The sequence below is a fragment of the Erpetoichthys calabaricus genome, chromosome 2 (assembly GCF_900747795.2).
Source record: "Erpetoichthys calabaricus chromosome 2, fErpCal1.3, whole genome shotgun sequence".
In the NCBI taxonomy this organism is placed as follows: Eukaryota; Metazoa; Chordata; class Cladistia; order Polypteriformes; family Polypteridae; genus Erpetoichthys; species Erpetoichthys calabaricus.
This window is the reverse complement of record NC_041395.2, coordinates 145,779,741-145,803,028: the sequence shown is the minus strand read 5'-3', so window position 1 is coordinate 145,803,028 and position 23,288 is coordinate 145,779,741. Positions and strand designations below refer to the sequence as shown.

The 23,288-nt window shown below is 35.2% G+C and overlaps 1 protein-coding gene across 4 annotated transcripts in view; it reads left to right on the top strand.

The window, feature by feature from the left end:
- Positions 1 to 23,288, top strand: part of ect2 (epithelial cell transforming 2) — a 91,557-nt gene that overhangs the window by 52,733 nt on the left and 15,536 nt on the right. For all 4 annotated transcript variants that reach the window (XM_028794593.2, XM_028794592.2, XM_051923924.1 and 1 more), the window contains 4 exons: positions 990 to 1,068; positions 8,811 to 8,930; positions 15,718 to 15,856; positions 17,859 to 18,013. In XM_028794593.2, the coding sequence (XP_028650426.1) occupies positions 990 to 1,068; positions 8,811 to 8,930; positions 15,718 to 15,856; positions 17,859 to 18,013 (493 nt within the window). The remainder of the gene's footprint in view (positions 1 to 989; positions 1,069 to 8,810; positions 8,931 to 15,717; positions 15,857 to 17,858; positions 18,014 to 23,288) is intronic.

Here is a 23,288-nt window from a genome sequence, read left to right as displayed (position 1 = left end):
TACAATACAGTGTAATCAATTCAGTTCAGATTTATAGTTATGTATACTAAGTGCAATGAAACTTTGCTGCCACTTGACTTGCATCTTCCTCCATAGGTTTTGTATTAAGTTGGCATTGCAAGCAGACAAATGAGTAAGAAACACATCCTTACCTGAAGAAAATAGTACCAATTATCTGTTTCAAAATTATTTCTAGTTTCCTTTCGTTACTACAAAGATGACTCATAAATGCGTATGGCATGTTTTCTTAAATCTAAATCTTTGCTCCTTCAAAGTGGATGGTACTGTAATTGATAAGTTTTTAGGCTTTTTCTTTCACCCATCAACCCCTCTGTAAACAGTAAGGAAGACAAGGTATTTTTAAAATTTATAAAAAAAAAAAAAAAAACACAAATGCTTCACTTTAGAATACAATGTCAAGTGGCACATTATTATAGGCCATGATTGTGAAGAAATAACTTGAATTTGAAAAATACCAAGCTTATCCCTTAACTGGGCTAGAAAAATAGAAATGAACGTTTTCTTAAAATGTTTAAATTCTTCATATCAAACATGTTTTAAAATTGCTAGCTTAAAGTGTGTTTAGTGTGATTGTTTGCTAAGTAAAATACACTTTTAATGGTCATTCTACAGACATTTATTGGCTGTTAAAATTGCATCTTGTAACAATGATGGCATGTTGTTTTTTTTTGTGGAAAATATTTATTAAAAGGTGGTACTGTGGTATGGGTTTGTCTCCCAACCACCACACTAACAAATTTGAGATGTGTTAAATGGGTCTTATAATGCACCGAATTGGCTTGTTCTTTAAATCTTTTTTAAAACCCAAGCATTTGCTTGCTTTTTAAGTGTTAATACTGATGTTTTCGGTAAACTACAATGTTCTTTTCTGAATCTTACAAGACAAATGCCTTGAGGATTGTATATATTTTTTCATCACATGCACGGTCAATAGAATTTGTGCCTGAATTTTCTGTTTGAACTTTTAGCCACATCAATGAAGATAAAAGAAAAACAGAGAGTCAAAAACAGATATTTGATGCGGTTTATGAAGTAGATGGTTGTCCTGTAAGTTGAGTTTTGCTCGTTTGCATTTTCTTCTTTTCAGTAATTTAAATAATTTTATCTTTAATTTCCTTCAGCGGTGTAGTATAATTAATCAATGTAGATCTTCTTGAAACATTGCTAAACCTTGATCTTGTGTTGACATCTGTCTCAAATTTTGATGTCTCAAATGTGCCTGTTTTAGGTATATCTCTTTCATTCAGAGTTCTGTATTGCTAAATTTTCTTGTGGGCTTGGTCTTTAAAAGTATTTGTGTAAGTCTTTTTTAAATACCCTAAGTTCTTGTCTATAAGCCGGACTCATGTATTAGCCGGAGACCAAAAATCATACGAATTTTTAAAATAAAATCGTATCATAGATAAGCCGGACTCATGGATAAGCCGAACGTACTATAACCTATAACTAATAGAAGGGAGGGAGGTCAGTGGTCTCACTCGCGCCCATTTAATTTCTTTAAGGGGGGAGAGAGTGTGAGATATTGGCGTCTCTCTCACTCCCCGCATGGCGCGGTTGGAGCGGCCGGAGCGCGTTCTTTCTGCTCTGGGCGTCGCCGAGTCAACACGAGCGCGTAGCGGTCATTTAAATTGTGATTTTATATGTAAGCATATTTAAATATATATCGCGGATTTCTGCGGACAATGGGTCTTTTAATTTCTGGTACATGCTTCCTCAGTTGGTTTGCCCAGTTGATTTCATACAAGGGACGCTATTGGCAGATGGCTGAGAAGCTACCCGGCTTACTTTTCTGTCTCTCTTGCGCTGACTATCTGTGATCCTGACGTATGGGGATTGAGCAGGGGGGCTGTTTGCACACCTAGACGATACGGACGCTCGTCTAAAAATGCTGAAAGATTATCTTCACGTTGCTATCTTTTGTAAAGCTGATTCCTGAAAAGACATGCTGCACAGTGCTTCGCATACTTAAAAGCTCGAAGGGCACGTATTGATTTTTGACTGAAAAACAAACTCTCCCTCTCTCTCTCTTTGTCTGCTCCTGATGGAGGGGGTGTGAGCTGCCGCCTTCAACAGCTTTGTGCCGCGGTGCTTCGCATACTTAAAAGCCAAACAGACATATTGATTTGTTTGCTTCACTCCTTTGAAGAGGAAGATATGTTTGCATTCTTTTAATTGTGAGACGGAACTGTCATCTCTGTCTTGTCATGGAGCACAGTTTAAACTTTTGAAAAGGAGACAAATGTTTGTTTGCAGTGTTTGAATAACGTTCCTGTCTCTCTACAACCTCCTGTGTTTCTGCGCAAATCTGTGACCCAAGCATGACAATATAAAAATAACCATATAAACATATGGTTTCTACTTCGCGGATATTCTTATTTCGCGGGTGGCTCTGGAACGCAACCCCCGCGATGGATGTATAAGCCGGACTTAAGTATAAGCCGATATTCTATTTTTTCATTTTCACAACTTTTTTCCTTAGATAAGCCGCGGCTTATAGACAAGAACTTAGCATATTTAAATTTCCTTATATAATATACAGCATATAATCTGTGCTTCTTGAATAACTGTTCTAAAATAGATTTTTGATGGCAATGTAGAAGATTTAGGATTTGCTATCCTTTTACCTTAATTCTCCTTTCAAAGGCTTTGTTTTTCTTTCCATGACCATGCCTCATGCATAATTTGTAGTGACTGGAAGGTGTGCAATGTGACTAGTGTTGATAACAGTCCTATTTAGTCTCAGGGAATTAGGAGATTGTGCACTAGTTCTTAATTAATAGAAGTACTTCCTGAAAATGCTCAATTGAAATAAACATTCTTATAATATAAGCAAATTCTTTTCTGTAATAAAGATCTTGACTACCACCATATATTAAAACAAAAGCTTATTTTTAAAGTTAAGAAGAAGGAAATCCTAAGAAGATGCAAGGTGTTTTTCTTGCTAAACCACAAATGGCAAATGTCCCGGTATAGAAGACAATCAAATCAGTGATAACCTGGATTAAAATAAAATGGTATTCCTCTTGCTCCCAATAATCCATTTCAGATTCTTTTTGGGACAGTGAAAGGGATATGTGACTTGTCAATAAGGCTGCCGCATTGAGTCATGTTCCTTGTAGGAAACTGATGTAGAAAGTGTTCAGACCCTTGCACTTTCTGCCCTGTTATGTTGTAAATTTAATTTGAAATGGATACATTTTCCATTTTGAAATCAGCTGTCATCTCACTAAACTCTAGTATATACATTTGGGATTGTAGCACTAGGAGGTAAGCTCTGTGACATGGGAGAAAATGTAACACTCTTTCTGTTTTCCTTGACTGCTTAATTTTAAATTAAACCTCTGTGCTTTTTGAGCTCACATAGATGTTATCTACGATTGGTTTTCGGGGCTGCTTAAATCTCACGAGTGTGTGTATAATTGTGGATTGCTGTAGCATGTCTCAAGTTAATGAACATTAGATATAATCTTTTTTTTTTTTAATAAAGTATGTTAAAGTACTAACACAGGGGAAGGCCTGTCTTGATTTTGTATTTTTAATAATCAGGAAAGATTTGAGGGTGTAGAGGTGATTAAACCACTAGGTCAAGTGACCATAATACGATTTAATTCTCTGTTCTCAAAGAGAAGTCACGTTTAACTTTATTAGGGGAAATTTTGAGCAAAGTAAAGTGTAAAGGAGATGTTTTGGTAAAATGTAAGGAGAACAGACTGGGATTAGCTTTTAAATCTGGAGACAGTCGAGGAGCAGTAGAACAGGTTTAAAAATGTTTTACTTTACAGTAATGCAGGACAGGTACATACCTGAATTTGGAACTAGTAGGAAATAAAAAAAAAACAAAAAAACGAAACACTGCAGTGGTTAATATATATTTGAAAAAGAAGCTGGAAAGACATAAAACCATCTGTGTAAGGCATGTAAGACTAATGTTGATCGCAGGGAATATGAGACCATTGAAAGTATATTGGGAAGCTAAAAGGCATTTATAGAGGAATATAACAGATAAGGTGAAAAATTACCCAAAGAGATTCTTTTAGTATTTAAGTAGTAAAAGATCAGTCAAGGAAATGCATCAAGAACTGTAAAAGGGGGATTAAAAAAATGAAATATTAGATGCTATGAACTTTCATTTTCTTGATGTCTTCACATGTGAGGAAGTGGATAACCTATAAGTGGTTAAAGGGACTACTAAGGAGGTGCTGAGTGATTGGGAAGTTGTAGAGGGAGTGGTGCTTCTTAGATTAAATAGGTTAAAAACAAACAAATCCTCAGGACCAGATATTTATCAAGTTCTTAAGGAGGTTAGAAAGTACACATGCAAATCCTTGATGCATACTTTTAGGCTGGGGAAATTCTGAAAGACTATAAAATTTCAAATATTATACTGTTATATAAATAGGACAATCAGGTACATCCATGTAACTATAGGCCATTAATCTTAACTGCATCACTGGTAAATTAATGGAAGGAATTATTAAAGATGAGGTTGAGCATCACATGGCAAGAGCAGGAATTTTACTGAACAGTCGACATCAGTTCAGAAGAGGGAGGTAATGTTTTACTGACATGCTGGAATTCTATTGTTTATGATATTTATCTTTCAGAAAACATTTGATAAAGTGTCACATGAGAGGTTGGGCATCAAACTAAAAGAGGTGGGAGTTCAGGGTGTTATATTTAGATGGGTGCAAAATTGTCTCAGGCACATGAAGCAGAGGATTATGGTGTGAGAAACCCTGTCAGAATTGGTTGATGTTAAGAGTGGTGTCCCACAGGAGTCATTGCTGGGTCGCTGGTATTTTTAAGATACATAAATGATTTGGATAGGAGTTTAAGTAACAAGCTGGTTAAGTTTGCAGATAATACCAAGATAGCTGGATTGGCAGATAATCTAGTATCCTTTTGAATCATTACAGAATGACATGGACAACATACAGTGCATGCTTGAGCAAATTTGTGGCAAATGAAATTTAATGTAAGTAAAAATATTTGGTTTGAATACACATTAGGAGGGCTGAAAATCGAAGGTCCACTTTATAAGAAGAATTTAGTAGTGGGCTCAACCCTGACAACTGCCAGAATATTATGTAGCACAGTGTGTAGAATACCAGTCGAAGGAGGTTATGCTCAAGCTTTATAATGCACTAGTGAGGCCACATCTAGAGTAATGTGTGAAGTTTTGGTCTCCAGGCTACAAGAAAGGATATAGTAGCGCTGATAAAAAGTCTTAGAATTGCATTTAGGCTTTTACAGGATTACAGATTAAGAGGAGACATGACTGAAGTGTTTATAATTCTGAAGGGAATTAGTACAGTATATCAAAACTGTTACTTTAAAAGTTCATCAAAAACATGGGGACACAGTTGGAAACTTGTTAAGTGTAGATTTCACACAAAAATTAGGAAGTCCTTGACACAGGGAACCATAGACATATGGAATAAGTTACCCAGTAGTGTGGTAGACATAGGGCTTTAGGGACTTTCAAAACTAGACTTGATGTTATTTTGGAAGAATTAAGTGGATAGGACTGGGGAGTTTTTCATCTTGATTATCCCAATATTCTGTGAAAATAATCACTAAGTCAGTAAATTACTGGAGATTAACGTCAAATAAAATGTCAATATCAAAAGAGGATGTTGTCCTTGGTAGCTTGTTTAAATCCAAGCAGTCTGGGTGATGTATCAACGGTTTTTTAAATGTCCAGGTGAAAGGAGATCTTCTAACGGAAGTGAAGTCTCTCTCTTTCTCTCTCTCTCTCAGAACACTTTGATCTTAGCAAGAGATGGCGCAGATAAAATACTATCTACAGTTCCTTTTACTCTTAGGTTGCAAGTTGCCTGGTCATTCTAAACTATCATCATACACTTTGATTAACTTGAAAGAAAGTATATGTACAGTCATGGACGAAATTATCGGCACCCCTGGAATTTTCCCAGAAAATGCACCATTTCTCCCAGAAAATTGTTGCAATTACAAATGTTTTGGTATACACATTTATTTCCTTTATGTGCATTGGAACAACACAAAAAAAACAGAGAAAAAAAGCCAAATCTGACATCATGTCACTCAGTACTCCAAAAATGGGCCAGACAAAATTATTGGCACCTTTTCAAAATTGTGGGTAAATAGTTTTATTTCAAGCATATGATGCACGTTTGAACTCACCTGTGGCAAGAAACAGGTGCTGGCAATATAGCAATCACACCTGAAGCCAGTTAAAAATGGAGAAAAGTTGACTCAACCTTTGTGTTGTGTGTCTGAGTGTGCCACACTAAGCATGGAGAACAGAAAGAAGAGCAGAGAATTGTCTGAGGACTTGAGAACAAAAATTGTGGAAAAATATCAACAATCTCAAGGCTACAAGTCCATCTCCAGAGATCTTCATGTTCCTTTGTCCACTGTGTGCAACATAATCAAGAAGTTCACAACACATGGCACTGTAGCTAATCTCCCTGGACGTGGAAGGAAGAGAAAAATTGATAAAAGACTGCAACGAAGGATAGTCCGAATGGTCGATAAACAGCCCCAATCAACTTCAAAATATATTCAAGCTGTTCTGCAGACTCGGGATGCAACAGTGTCAGTTCGAACTATCCGTCGACATCTGAACGAAATGAAACGCTATGGCAGGAGAGCCAGGAGGACCCCACTGCTGACGCAGAAACATAAAAAAGCCAGATTGGAGTTTGCCAAAATGTACTTGAGGAAGCCAAAATCCTTCTGGGCAAAAGTCTTGTGGACAGATGAGACCAAGGTAGAGCTTTTTGGTAAAGCTTATCATTCTACTGTTTACAAAAAAACGGAATGAGGCCTACGAAGAAAAGATCACAGTGCCTACAGTCAAACATGGTGGAGGTTCTAAGATGATTTGGGGATGTTTTGCTGCCTCTGGCACTGGATGCCTTGACTGTGTGCATGGCATCATGAAATCTTAAGACTACCAGAAGATATTGGGGCGCAAAGTACGGCCCAGTGTCAGAAAGCTGGGTCTGCGTCAGAGGTCATGGGTGTTCCAGCAGGACAATGACCCCAAACATACCTCTAAAAGCATCCAGAAATGGTTGAAGACAAAGTGCTGGAGAGTTCTGAAGTGGCCAGCAATGAGTCCAGATCTAAATCCGATTGAACACTTTTGGAGAGATCTCAAAATTGCTGTTGGGAGAAGGCGCCCTTCAAATCTGAGAGACCTTGAGCAGTTTGCAGAAGAAGAGTGGTCGGAAATTCCAGTTGAGAGATGTAACAAGCTTGTTGATGGTTATAGGAAGCGCTTGATTTCAGTTATTTTTTCCAAAGCGTGTGCAACCAAATATTAAGTTGAGGGTGCCAATAATTTTGTCCAGCCCGGTTTTTGAGTTTTGTGTGCAGTCATATTTGGCTTTTTTTCTCTGTTTTTTTGTGTTGTTCCAATGCACATAAAGGAAATAGACGTGTATACCAAAACATTTGTAATTGCAACAATTTTCTGGGAGAAATGGTGCATTTTCTGGGAAAATTCCAAGGGTGCCGATAATTTCGGCCATGACAGTACATATACTTTCTTTCAAGTTAATCTAAGTGTATAATGATAGTTTAGAATGACCAGGCAACTTGCAACCTAAGAGTAAAAGGAACTGTAGATAGTATTTTATCTGCACCATCTCTTGCTAAGATCAAAGTGTTCTAAGAGAGAGAGCCATGACTGTAGATAACAAAATAGTGCCATAGAGTGTGTTTAAAGCTCATTATTCAGTAGTCTGTTTGAGCAAAACTTGAAATTGAGGCAGATTATAACTTGCTCTTTAATATAGTGACAGCATTTTCAAAATAATCATTTTATTCCTTCCGGATATGGCCATACATCTAGATTTTTTTTTTTGTGCACCACCAGGTCTTGGTACCACTGGGAACTCTCATTTGCCATGCATTCCATCTTTGCAGAGAGGAACACTGGTACACTCAGAGTGAAATATACAAAGACAAACAAGAATGTGCAGACTCTACACAGACCATGACCGTAAATGGATTTGAACCCGTGACATTGGTTCTGTGAAGCAGCATGGCTAATTAATGAGCAGGAGACTGTGTCTAATTGTGGTGTGCAACATATTGATATCCTGTCAAAATGAGGAAACGTGGTACTTTTGGGATGTAATACAGGATCAGGAGCAATGATTAAAAGTTAAGGAATTGTGTAACTGGTCAACCCTTGTGAATTATAATTGTAAGCTGTGAGGCAATGAGATTCAGAAACTGCAGCTGTTAATGTGCTTTTTGACTAGAACTCTTGGGGAGTCCTGTACTGTGGTATAGGGTTGTGCCAAATGAAAACCTCAAATTTTAAAATGATATAGTAAAAACATTTCTGTATTTTCGAAAACCGAAGTAAATGGTAGTTTTCAAAGATATTGTGCACTGCTCTTAGTTCTTCCACTCTCCGATGCACTGGAGGCTCCATAAGCCCCACCCAAGCTTTTCCAGGCTGAGGGCTAGAGCTTTTAGAGGAACATCAGCTTGAGTTGACTTAGAGTGCTATTATGGGGATCAACCATGACCTATATAGGCGTGTAGGTTGGAGTTGGTGCTGGAGAATTGGGGAGGGTGTTATCTGTTATTTGTTTACTTGCACTATTGTCTGAAAGCTGACATTGATACCAAAGTCGAGATTTTAGTGTTGTCTCCAACACTTCTGTGACACCAACTTAAAAGTAACAGAGCAAAATGAAAAAAATTTATTGCAGCATTTAAAACAGCACATTAAGTGGTACATATTTAGATAAGACTAGAATTGTCTTAATTTGTATTTCTTACAGGCCAATCTGCTGTCATCTCATCGAACTCTAGTACATAGAGTTGAGACTGTAGCACTTGGCGATAAGCCCTGTGACCGGGGAGAAAATGTAACACTCTTTCTGTTCAATGACTGCTTAGAGGTAAGATTTTTATTTAATCATATTCATGAGAACTTTTAAAAAGTTTAAAACATAATAAAGTTCAAATCAGATGTTCAGTGTCTTGACAAATGTATAAGTATTTCAGTAAAAAAAATGTGATTTAATGAAAAAGAAGTAATCCTGTAGCATTTTTAATAGATGTTTTTTAAAACTCTATCTGCATTGTAAATTTTTAAACATACACTACATATGTAATTTTAAAAGAGGTCATTGCTCAAGTTAGTATTTTTGAGCAGTTACAGACGGATGACTGTTGTATTAAGTCAATTCTTAAGAAAACCTAATTCATAAATGGTTATAAGTCAAAGTAAACTCATTATAAAGGAAAACTAAGATGATTTGACTGTTGAAGAAAAAAAAAACTTATGATTTCAAACTGCATAACTATTTCTCCAATTATTTGATTTTTTTTAAATAATAGCGTCTTGTGGAAATCAATGAAACTTAACAGCACTTTTCCTGATCTGGGAAAAACAGATTTTAAAAATAATGTGTCACTTGGTAGTGTTGCAAATCTAATGGTAAAAACCTCTAGGTTCTCATGGAAAATCATGTTCCTGTATCATATGAAATGTAAATCTTTTGGTTTATACATCAGATGTTATAAAATTCACACATATCCAATAATGTTTTTATATTAATATTTATGATGCTGAAAGTGTATGAAGTTGATGTACAAAACAGACACAATCTTGTACACATTTTTTGTACAAACTCAAACCTATTCTTTCATCCTTCCCTCATTAAATAATAATAAAACTGTAAAAGCTGCTAGCACATTGCCACGCAGAAAAATGACATACTATCTAGTGCAACAATAATGGATTCATTACTAGCTTCTCAGTAAAGGAACAATAAATGTAAATGCTATTTTGGCCAGTGGAATATGCTGTCCTACATAAAGTACAGTTCTTTTGATGTGAGTGGAAATTCTTGACTGCATGTAAAATCATTGTGTTTTTTTGTCTTTTATATGTAAGAATTGCATAGAACTTGCTATTGTGAATTAGGATTTATGCCTGCTTTTAAGTTCAAGTTTAAACACTTTCAGCTATGTGCCAGGTTTTACTTGCTATATGCTTGATGCTTAGTAGCATAAGGTATCCTGGAGGAAAAGGGAAGTGTTAATATTTATCAAAGGGAAAATGCGAAGTCTTGACAGTGGTAAACAACAGGGAAAGATACTTTTCTAGAAAATAATTATTAATGCCTCATTTGCATTAGTATGTATCTAACCCTAAATTAATCCCGAAGTCTGAAAGAGTAGCAGCATGCTATAATGGGTTCAATTTGGTCCCAGATCATTACAAATTCACAGTAAATATGCACAGTTCTTACTTTCCTTAATGAAAATTTGCTTTGCTTTCCTCAGTTGCTTAACGAGTCAGTATGTGGTCCCAAAAACTGTGACTTCTCGGTGTACTTCAACTCTTTGTGCTGTTAACACATTAGTTACAGGCAATGCTGCTATACCAGACAATGTTTTTATAAATAATGGTTAAGCCTTCTGGCATCCATTCTTTACCTGATATAATTATAATCCTTTACATATTCATGTAGCATACTGCATTAATTTTAAAATAGTATAAAATATATTTGAATTTTGTAGATTTCACTGCTCTATATCCCAGTCTTGTATAAACATATTCCAAACCATAACTATATCAGAAAACTGATGTTTATGCATATTTCAATGCAAAGGTTAATTCATTTTATCCTTCATATTTTACTTTAACTGTAGACTGCTCACTGTTAGAGGTATATGCATTTTGTTTAATCTATTTTGTGAATACACTGTATATTTATCTATGCTTGTACTCAAGTTGATTAGATAAATCTATAGCTCCAAAGGATGAAATCTTTTGATTATTATTAAAGCAGATTAGCTAAATGAACGAATGTAACCGAGGCAAATTACTTTCCTTTTATCTGATAGGACTTTTATACCCGAATATTAAATATATTTAAGTGTATATTAGTGTTGGGGTCGGTGGTATGTCCAAAAATATATCACAATATAATTAAAATTTATCACGGCTACGGTATATGTCACAGTGTAATCTATGTATTATACTTTTCAGATTTAATCTAGTTTAGGGTTTTCTGTTGGCCCAGTTTCATAGGTGAATAATGGATTATTCTGCTGTGTTCTTTTTATAAAGTCAATTTTAATGAGCTGAAGTAATTCCAAAATATCTAATCTATGCAAAATAGTAAAATAAGAACTGAACAAGAAATAAACATATATAGGGTGAGTCAAAATTATGTTAACACTAATGGTACTGCTATGTATATACTTGTATACAATTTTTGTGGACAATTTATGTGCCACATATGGTACATGTGTTGAACATGATGGCAAACAGGTTGAGACATTCCTGTAAATCATCTTGCACATGTGTTTTGTGAATACATTGTTTCCGCCATTCAAATGTTAACATAATTTTGACCCTCCCCTGTATTGCATATACCTTTTAAGACACAGAATTATGGAAAATATATGCACAATATATACAGTAAAAAATAAGAAATGCGATTGACAGAAAAATAAGTATTCAAAGATCTATTCCTCCCAATTCTTTCAATTCCCAATTCATCTGCATTGACTGAATTCTCAGAACAAGCTCTACAATACAGGCTACTAAAAAAAATCTTTCATACTTGTCACACTACCAAATGTATGAGATTTTGAGAGCATACTTTTCAATTTTCAAAATCCTGTTTCTACAGAAATCTCCAGTTGTGTTTTTTAATTTCAGTTATTGCTTTGCAAACTTCCTGCTTGTAGATTTGCTGAGCCAATATCTTATTGGTCTTTGCCTCATGTTCATAATAATAATAGTGATTTAAAGATGAGTTGTTCAGTTTCTTTTGTTGTCAAGAGGTTCAGTTCTGATTGTAGAACCTGTCTTTTTTCTGTTAAGTGTCTCATTTGGAGGCCAGACATATTCTTGATCTATTCTGGAGATTTTACCGATTGGAGACCAAGATTGTCTGCTGTCTAATGCATCAAACTGTGCTTACGCAATGCTGAAATCAGATATAGCCTCTTGTTTTCAACTAAAGGGAAAGTAATGGTCGATGAACAATTGTGTATCTTTAGTTCTCCCAAAAAAATAGAAAAAAGTTAAAAAGACATGTCCCAACATCCTTGAAAACATGCAAAGAAGAATCTGCTTGCAGTTTGGTTTATCTTTAATATAACATGTTTGCCACCAACTGTACTTTGTATTTTTGGTCACTTTCAAGTCATTTAGCAACTGTTGAAGGAGGGAAATCTGGGAAAATATGAAAATGCCAGTTTTTTTCTATGATCACCTCTTCCTGTCTGGGGATTGACATAAAATTTTCTTTATTCCGTAGTTTGTCAGGCTTTGAGGAATTTGATCCACATATATGATAAGCAGCTTAGATTTCAATATGAAATTTAAAGTCTTCTAATTAATTTGGAAAATAATTTGGCTATGAAGTTCACGGAGTTTGGTCATTCACAATTTTCAGGAAGTCCTTCGATTCTGATATTGTTCCTTTTATACCTATCTTCAAATACTGCTAATTTATCACAAAGCACTCTGATTATACATTTTTGCTGTTTTGTCGTAGATGGCAGATGTTAATTGTTCTACTTCATTGCCAGTCGTAATGTTTGCTTAACTTCTTCCACATGTGAACCAAGTATTTTATTCTCAGTTTTGCTCATATTTTCATGTATTTTTCAAAAAATTTTTGATGGATTTTCTTTTAGCTTTACATCAAAGTTATTGCTTAAACATACCTCCTGATCTTTTATATCCTGGTTCAGCTTATGTATTTTGCTGTGTGTTCCCAGTATATCCTTTTTCATATCACTGTTATTAACCCCGAATGCAGTAATCAGTACTTTCAACATAGACAGCTCGACTTCATTTCTGTCTTTTACACCAGAGTCAGAACTTTGTATCCAGTTGAATGCTGTTGACTTACAGTGCATCAGGAAAGTATTCACAGCGCATCACTTTTTCCACATTGTTATGTTACAGCCTTATTCCAAAATGGATTAAATTCTTTTTTTTTCCCTCAGAATTCTACACACAACACCCCATAATGACAACATGAAAAAACTTTACTTGAGATTTTTGCAAATTTATTAAAAATAAAAACATTGAGAAAGCACATGTACATAAGTATTCATAGCCTTTGCCATGAAGCTCAAAATTGAGCTCAGGTGCATCATGTTTCCCCTGATCATCCTTGAGATGTTTCTGCAGCTTAATTGGAGTCCACCTATGGTAAATTCAATTGATTGGACATGATTTGGAAAGGCACACACCTGTCTATATAAGGTCCCACAGTTGACAGTTCATGTCAGAGCACAAACCAAGCAGTGCTGGGAGACTGCGATTGCTTTGGGAAGTTTCTTCTGCATGTTGTCCCGTTGGGTGGAATCCCACAACAGTTTAGAAACTCAATCACACCAGCCATGATTCTTTTCAGAGGTAAAGTGCAGGTTAATTTGTTTTATGTATTTTTACTTTATATTTTGTATTAATCATTTTTATATGAATAGTTTTGTGTTGTGGAATGAATCATCTGAGTTTCCATTATTTCTTATGGGGAAATTCACTTTGATATATGAGTGCTTTGGACTGCGAGCACATTTCTGGAACGAATTATGCTCGCAAACCAAGGTTCCACTGTACTTAAAACTTCTTACCTTGGAATTTAAACCCTCATATTTGATATTTCTGTATTTTTATTCACTATTTACTTTTGTAAATAGCCTATAAATATTACAGAAAATGTATTTCATTTCATTAGATATTATTCGAATAATAAGTTTTTAAGTTGCCTATAATGAATTGGGTAACAGAATGATTGCAATTCTGGTGCAACAAATGTTTCATTATTATGCATGATTTAAAGTTATTGCATGGTACTTTAATAGTAATGAAAAAGTTGAAGTTTTGACAGTCTGAAAAGAAAACATTTTTCAGCAATTAACATTCACTACATCTAGTTTTTATTTATCCTTTGCTTGCAGTCCTGATGAAAATTATCCTGCAGTTTGTAAATTCATGACTCTTGCTTCTTATAGATTGCTGTTCAAGGATTTGCTTAAATCATTTTTCATTGCTCAAATCACTTCCTTTTTTTCTATAGTTTTCACTTTGTGATCATTCTACTACTTTGTCTCAAGGTGTTTTGACTGATGTTTGTTTTCAATTAATTTGCAGTGTATTTATTCCAGTCTTCAAGTCATTTAAACGGGATAATTCTAAAACCATTTTCTCTCTTGCCGCCAGTATTTAAACAGATTTGTTTTATTCACCCTTTTCATTTGACATCTAGGCCTTAAGCATCTGTACATTCTTTCTCTTTTGCTTGCATTTTTGTTCAGAAGATCTCTTGTTATGATCCCATCTTGTGATAGACCCTCTCCTCCAAGGAACACATTCACATTATTCTTCTCCTCACTAGCAAATAGTACTTGTATTCTTAGCACCATCACATTTAAACATTAAAAAATTTTCAAGTGTTTTGTGGTGTATTGTTTATATAATTATTATGGTGGTGGTTATTTTTTTCTATATACAGTAGTATATAAAATGTCATTTGTGATAAAGGGTCATTTAAACAAAATTCTTGCTAAACCCACACACTCCCAACATCTTTCCTTTCTTGCAAGCTGAAATAAACATTAACACCCGTGCGTGAAGAAAAAAACTACACACAGTACATTTACATTAGTATTTTTTTTTAAATATATACTGTATTTCTTGTGTAAAAACCTGGTGGGTAATCATTAGATTGTGAGATTATTGAAATATAATAAATTTGCATTTGTATTTTTAAGCAAATTTTCATATTGTATGCTTTCCAGAATCATATCACCTAATTCATAATAGTTCAAACTATACATTTTTGCACAGTTTGTCAGCATCAGTATAGTTTACTTATTGATTACAACTGTGTTGTGTTAGGATCAGATTAACATTTTAAAAATATGTTTCTGATTCAAAAATGCCAAGTAGCTTCTGTGTAATCAAAGTGAAAAGATATTCCCACTATTTTTGGTATATTTTGTGGTTTTCCTGTTTATGTTAAAAGGCAGAGTCAGATTTAGTCATTTGTACATTAAATATTTGTGTTCACCCTCCCCTGAAAAACTAAGAATTTGTCCCGTTTATTGTTAACCTAATATTTTAGCTAACATAATCTTGACACCTTTTATCATCTGGCATTATATATATCTTATTGTAATTTATCCAGATTACATTAACACTTGGCAGTAGAATGGTTTTCCAGTGCATGGACTTTGATCTGATGTCACTTTTCCCTTGTAAAATTTGAACCATCTTATATGATAGACGTTTGTGGATAGAAAGTGCGTTTGAATTTACACTTGTGTTAAATGTTGTAGCAATTCGCTTCTTACTTCATGTGGATATAGTCGGGTGATTCTCGGTAATAATGTGGCCAAATTTTATCTGATTGTAATTGGAGACCTGAAAACACCATTAATACCAGGTGTAAAGAGGATAAAGAGGACCTTAACTATTTTATAAATGTTTGTTTCTGTTAAATTGGTTACTTGTGGACTGCTAGAGAATAATTGTTACTGTGATCCTTGTATTGTATATTTAAATTGATAGTTTAGTTGTACAAGCTTCACCAAGGTCAATTCTACATAATTAACATTATTATAATGATGCACTGTATTTTATAATGCATGTACAAATTTATATTTAAATGATGCGTCTCTCTCTCCCTATTTTCTTACTTGCAGATTGCCAGAAAGCGTCATAAAGTTATTACTACTTTCCGAAGTCCTCATGGACATACTCGACCACCAGCATCTTTGAAACATATTACTCTAATGCCTCTCTCCCAAATTAGGAAAGTTCTAAATATCAAGGAAACTGAAGGTTAGTTCATGAATTTCCCATTGGGATTAATAAAGTATCTGTCTATCTATCTATCTATCTATCTAAATAAAATTAGCTATTTGAACTAAAATATTGTTTTGAGGACATTTCTCGTGGGGTGGTGGGACTCCCTATAAAGTCTGGGTTTGCTGTGGTATGTCTAAGGGATAGACATGTTAAATTGTGTTATAGTGCTTGTCACTGATTTTTGAGTTTCTAGGTAGTGAACACTAGAAATATGAATGAGTTTAAACCTTTAAGTACTATGTTAAGAAAATACGTATTACCTTAACGTCACTCTTGGACAGTTAAGTAAATGCAAATGGAAACACTTGATGCTAAAGCCACTAACTTGAGCATGTTTTTTTTTATTATACTTGCTTTTTGTCCTTAACAACCTCATTTTAAGATTTCTGTTGATGTGTGATGCATATAAATAAATATACTTTCATCGTTACAGGAAACTTTGCCACGTCATTTCTAGTTTTTTTGAGGAAAATGTAATGAATAAAAATTTTTATTTTAAAGATATTAATTATATTGTGAATGAAATAGGGGACAATTACAACAAATCCTTTAAAGAATTTAATTAAGTGCTAACGATTAACTTTGAAAACTAAAATATCAAATAGAATCCGCTTTTAGCAAGTTTAATGTATACTAAAAATTCAAGGTATTGAAGTTTATCCTAAACTTTTTTTTGGTAGCTAATTCTTGAAGCAAATTCTAAGCATAATTTTAAAAAAATGTTTCAGTTCAAGACTGTATTTAAAATTAGACCAAAATAGCTTATTTTATTTGTTCCTTCCATGCAGTCAAATTATTTTGCATGTATTTTGTCATATCATGCTTTGAGTGTCAAAATAATCTGAGCAAGAAACCAGAGACATTTTGAAAATCTTAGTTTTTGTCTGTTTATTACTAATATTAGGGAAGCAAAAGTATAAGATCAGTTGCCTGAAAAAAGTACTTTTTTTACAGTTTTATTTGTCTTTTATGTAGTTTAAAGCATCTGCCACATGGAGCAGCACCTCAGCTAACTTAAGGTGGTCCTGTAATATAGGCATGGTACTGTAATGTATAGATTATTATACGAGGGGGGACCCAAAAATAACCGGAATTTTGTTGTTGTTAGATTGGTACTTGTAGTACGTGGTTGGGCCGCTAGGGCGATCTAGTTACACTCCTCACAAGTCAGTCTGCCAAGTGCCATCAGTCTGGAAGGTTGTGCTTGTGTTCAGTGAATTTTTTTGTAAAAGTAGGTTGCGCAACATTGTGAGAAGGAAACGCCCTGATTTGTGGGAGTCGGGCGATTGGTTCTTTCATCATGACAACGCTCCATCTCACACTGCTCTCAGCATTCGCCAATTTTTGGCAAGAAACGGTATGACAACCCTGAACCACCCACCCTACTCACCGGATTTAGCTCCGTGTGATTTGTTTTTGTTCCCTTGGATGAAAAAAGACTTGAAAGGAAGGCTTTTTGCTGACATCGAAGAGGTAAAACAAGAAACGACCAGAGCATTAATGGGCATTACTTCAGATGAATTTAAAAAATGTTTCGAACAATGGAACAAACGGTTAGATAAGTGTATTTCCGCCAATGGAGAGTACTTTGAAGGAGACTAATTGTAGTTTGTACAGAAAATTAAATTAAATGCGTTTTAAAAATATTTCCGGTTATTTTTGGGTCCCCCCTCGTATATACTTGGGTGAAGTCCATTTCAGCCTTCAGAGTAACTCTGTCTCAAAGTGTGTGTACATTTTACAATTATGGCTTCTTGTTTATATGTTGTTTCCTTATTTTTTTCAGTGCATAAAGCATAGAAAGAATTTTACTGATGCTTTATTATTTGTTTTTTTTTATTTTTTATTTACTTTCCAAAGTGCACGTTTTAACCTTACGAATTTTATTATATTGGTAGTTCAGTTATAATGTATTTATCTTTACACTTGAGTTGAAAAAAAGTTAATTTATTTGTTTAATGTGTTTTACTCGTAGATTGTCATAATGCTTTTGCCCTTGTGGTGCGCCCTCCGACAGAACAGGACAATCTATTATTTAGTTTTCAGCTTGCAACAGAAGATACGGTGAAAGAAGACTGGCTCAGAATGCTGTGTCGGCATGTAGCCAACACTATTTGTAAAGCAGATGCTGTAAGCTTTGCAGTTTTTGGTAAAATTTTAAAAATACATGTTTATTTGCATGATATATATATATATGTATATACTCGGTGTGTGTGTATATATTTATATACTGTGTGTGTGTGTATGTATGTGTGTGTGTATATATATATATATATATATATATATATATATATATATATACACAATATGTGTGTATATATACAGACATGCAGACACAAGTTTGCCACACACAACACACACTTTTATTTTACAGGTGGGAGCGCTTTCCCTGCTCCCCACAGCACAGTACATGGCCACAGCAGTATTGCAAAGTAAACACAGTCGCTTCTCTTTGCTAGTCCTTCCGCCTCCACTCCTCTTCAGTGAGCTTCATTCACCTCCTCCTGACTCTGGCTCCTCGAATGGAGTGAGACAGCTTCTTTTATTCAGCAACTGGGAGTGCTCTGGGTGGCTCATCATGATTAGCTCTGCAGCACCCCCTGACGGCCCCCACGGAACCCAACAGGGCTGCACCAAACTCCAGCTCCCAGTGTGCCCTGCGGGAAACAATGGTGCCACAGCCGCCCAAGTGGGCTGCCCCCTAGCATCCCAGGGGAGGTAGTGCCTCGCAGGTGCTCTCTCCCCTGGTCCTTCCATCCAGTTGGCATCCTGGCTACATAATGGCTGTGGCCGCCCATCACATATATATGTAAAATTTGCTCAAAACATTTTTAGATGTTAATAATCTATAATAATAAAAGGCAAAGCCCTCACTGACTGACTCACTCACTCACTGACTCACTCATCACTAATTCTCCAACTTCCCGTGTAGGTGGAAGGCTGAAATTTGGCAGGCTCATTCCTTACAGCTTACTTACAAAAGTTAGGCAGGTTTAATTTCGAAATTCAAAGCGTAATGGTCATAACTGGAACATATTTTTTGTCCATACACTGTAATGGAGGAGGCGGAGTCACGTATCGCGTCATCACGCCTCCTACGTAATCACGTGAACTAAAAACAAGGAAGACATTTACAGCACGAGTCACACGCGGGAACGAAGGTAAATGACGTTAATTTTTGACTGTCTTTTAATACTGTGTAAGCATACATATTAACACATGTGCAATTAAACGTGTGCATTTACGGGGTGATTTCTCAGGCTTAAAAGCTCACCTTTTATCAAACGCGGGAAGAAAGGTAACTGACGTTGTTCACTGTCTTTTAATACTGTGTAACCATACATGTTAACACATGTCCAATTAAACGTGTGCATTTACGGGGTGATTTCTCGGGCTTAAAAGCTCGCGTTTTACTAAAAAGGTAAATGCAAAACTATTTTCAATCAGTTTATTGAAACGCTCCCGTTAAGGATTGCAATAACATATTCGCGAGATAAAAGAACGAAGTAGGGGGAAATGGAGGAACAGCCGCAAACAGCGAAGAGCAAAAAATTAATTAAACAATTGAGAACGGAGCGAGTTAAGCATACAAGCATGTTCATAAGGGAAACAAAGCACGGTGTAAAACGTAAGTTTCAATTAAGTTTATAGAAACGCACCTGCTGCGGATTGCAATAACATATTCGCGAGATAAAAGTTTAATGAGAAGACATGAGGTATAAACGAACCACACGCCGTGGCGCAACGTTAGGGGCAACAGTTTCAACCATTCTATGATCTGCTTCTTGCAACTGAAAGACGGCACATGGCGGATGTTAGCCGACTTGCTGACCGCAACGTTAGGGGCTTCAACTATGGCGCTGACGCCACATCTCAGTGCCAACACTTTGCAGACTGGACTTAAAAGACACGCCCTCCTCACTGGACAGTTAAAAACACCAATCAAACTAACGATGACATCAAGTATTACCCAATTCAAAGTAGGAAAGGAGGCATCTTCATAAAATGCGTGTGGGATGATTTGCATGAGACGCTGCTTTAAAAAAAAAAATGATAAAAAAAATACGGGATAAATCCCGTCCAGTATTGATTCAAAACGGGACGCGCAATTTCATTCTCAAACGCGGCACGATTCCGTATTTTAAACGACGGGTGGCAACCCTACAGTGCCAGGTAACCACCCATACAATCAGATTGTGATTCAGACTAGGAATGCAATGAATGTAATTACCCCGATCTACATACAAGGCGAAAGTCTTGCAACATTCAAAGATGATGGTTTGGGATAAGTACACCATACAACATAAAAGAGCTTATGAAGCCTTGAACCGAAAAAAGCAAGATCTCAGAGATCGTAAAAAAAAAAATAGGAGGTAATGTCGTTTTACTCGCTGTAGATTTTAGTCAAACATTACCAGTTATTCCACGAGGGAGACCAGCAGATGAACTCAACGCGTGTTTAAAATCCATGCTTCTCCCACGCTCGGTTATATGTCGCGTGTTCTCGGGTAGGTGCACCAAAAAATTTATACATTTAAGCATGTAATGGGCAAACAAAAAATGAGGTATACCCGAAGGCACTGCAGTAGTACTTCATGTAACTTTACTTCTTAAATGTTAATGTTTTACTGTTTAATAATTTATACGCTTCTTATATGTTGTTCAAATTCTTTTATCAAAATAACACTGACAGCGCAATGCACGATAACATGGAGTGAATACACCATACGCATCCGCCCACGGCTGCCCTGCTGTGCGCAGATAGGAGTTGATTCTACAATAAAATAAAGATAAAAAGAGTAAAACAATCATCACCCATAAAGCGTGTGTGTGTGTATATATGTGTATATATATATATGTTGATATGTGGATGTGTATATGTATATATATATATATATATATATATATATATATATATATATATGTAGATATGTATATATATGTGTATATGTATATGTATATATATGTTTATATGTGTGTGTGTGTATTTTATATATATAAAACACAGCAACACTCATAACAATGACAACACAATTACATTGACAATCATGTTACGTTATTTTTAAAATGTTTCCTTTTTTTTTCATTACCTCTTTAACACACTACTTCTCTGCTGCGAAGCGCGGGTATTTTGCTAGTTAATGATAAGGCTTGCTGATTTTGTCTGGTAGATGAAACCAGTTGCCTTAAACTGTTTTAACATCCATTTGCATTTGTGTCTGATTTTATACTTTTGTGTTACTGTTATTTCTGAACATGTATTTATCACCATAAATTAGCAGGAGAAGGTAAAGCTTTGGTCAGCCTAAAGTATGCATTAGTTTTCCTTTTGGATTGGTGACTGGACAAGGAGTTCATCAAATTTTAATGATTATGTCCAAAATTCAATGTTTACACTATATAGTAAGAGTTTTCAACGTGTGGCCTCTGCTTCTAATTGTGTGTTTTTCTTACACACTGTGATGAGGAAATAAAACTTAAGACAATCCAGAGATATGACATTCAGAAGTGATGAGTAGATGGCATTGAAGAAGTAGTATAATTCAAATCCAAGAGTCAGAAAATCATAAAATGGAGAGAGCTGCACACAAAATAGGTGTTAGTGTTATAAAGATGGCACTTCTCCTATTGCTGCCCTTCCTCATATTTCTAGACACTGATACATGCAACATTGGTTTTTAGACACATCTTACCGAGAGTAATGTGCAATTGCTCTTCATTGAGTAGTCACTCGCCTGTCTTCCAAGTATAATCTACTCCAGACAGTATAAGAAAGCTTACTAATGTAAACATTTGTTTATGAAAAGCTAACTTTATTTAGAATGTTATTCAAGAAAAGGTTTTAGGACATTTTTAATTAAACAGGGTTGGAGGATTGTTCTCACTAATTTTGAAGTGTGTGTAAGCCTAATATTTAGTGCCTTTTTCAAATAAACATGTTGATTCTAATTAGCTTGTTGACTGCTAGAGCGGTGGCCCCACAATAAAAAGGTTGAGAACCATTTCAGTATAGTAAGTAATGTGGTCCAGTTCAATTCAGGGTTTTTTGCAAGGAAAGTACCTTGTTTAGATGAAGAAGTCATCCTTTACACATTTTAGGCATGGAAATGGAGAAGTGTATTTAATACTGTTAGAAACTCTTTAATGGCAGTGTACTAAATTAATCTGTACTTGTGTGTAGATTTATAATAAGATATACAGTATAATATTTGTTATCATAACAAATAATACATTATTTTAAATTTTCATTTTTATATACAAGATTGGCTTAAAATCCAACTGTGCAACTTTATCATTTCCAGTAATGAAACACCCGAGGATGGTACTCGGACTACTGTAAGGCATGCACACTTTCACTTACATGGGTTATTTAATGTTGCCAATGAATGAAACATCGATATCCTTGGTACATAACTTCAGTATACTCAGGGAAAAAAAAAACAGGCTCGAGGAGTGTGGTAATCAACACAGAGTCCCTGAGTTAGAATTGCTGGATCTTTAAGGCCATCTGCTGCTTGTTTAATCTTAAATAGTTAATAATGGCTGCACAATTATTTTTTGTATATGGAGTAAACTATATTAATAATTTCACAGCCTAATCAGGATGATTTTATTTGAAAAGAGACAGAAAAGAGATTTTTTTTTTACATTCCATTTTGATATTATGACATCTACATGTGTGTGCATGTCTGCATATACAGTATGTGTGAGTATAAAGTGTACATAGTGATAGATCCAAGTGGACAGGATAACAAGCCATTAATATATTCTTCTATTGATCAAGAAGTATACAGATTTTGCAACAGATTTAAATGTTTTTTGCCTTAAAGCAACATGCAGATTTGCCAAGTGAAAATGTTTTTAAATACATAATCTAGTAATTTTTCAATTTGCTGCTCCAGCTGGGATACATTTTTGAGCAGGATGGTGCCCAAACCTGAGTTATAGTAGTGGGAAAGCCTGGTTTAATTCATATGAACTTATGTTTTTAAAGATATGAATGATCAGCAAGTGTGATGGGCATTTTCAGAGCTTGCTGTAGTACAGCAAAGACAGGCCTCTCATTGTGGCTGAGAATGTTACCATCTCAAATCTTAATGGTCAAATAGACTACATTCCTAGGTCAGTAATAATTTCCTTCATGTTTGTAATGGTGATAAACCCTAGTGTGTATATAGCCATTTTTATTATGCAGATTACAGAAATATTGTGTTCTAATATTTCAGTCAACTATTACACTATTGTTTTTGCCTTGAAAGTATTAGCAAGCTTGAGATATATCAGACTGAAAGCATTCAGAATATTTTGATGTATTTTTGACTTTTTCCTCTGCAGTTTTATTTAAATGTTCCCTGAAAATGTATTGGTATAACAGAAACTTTGCATTGTGCAGTACTTAAATATT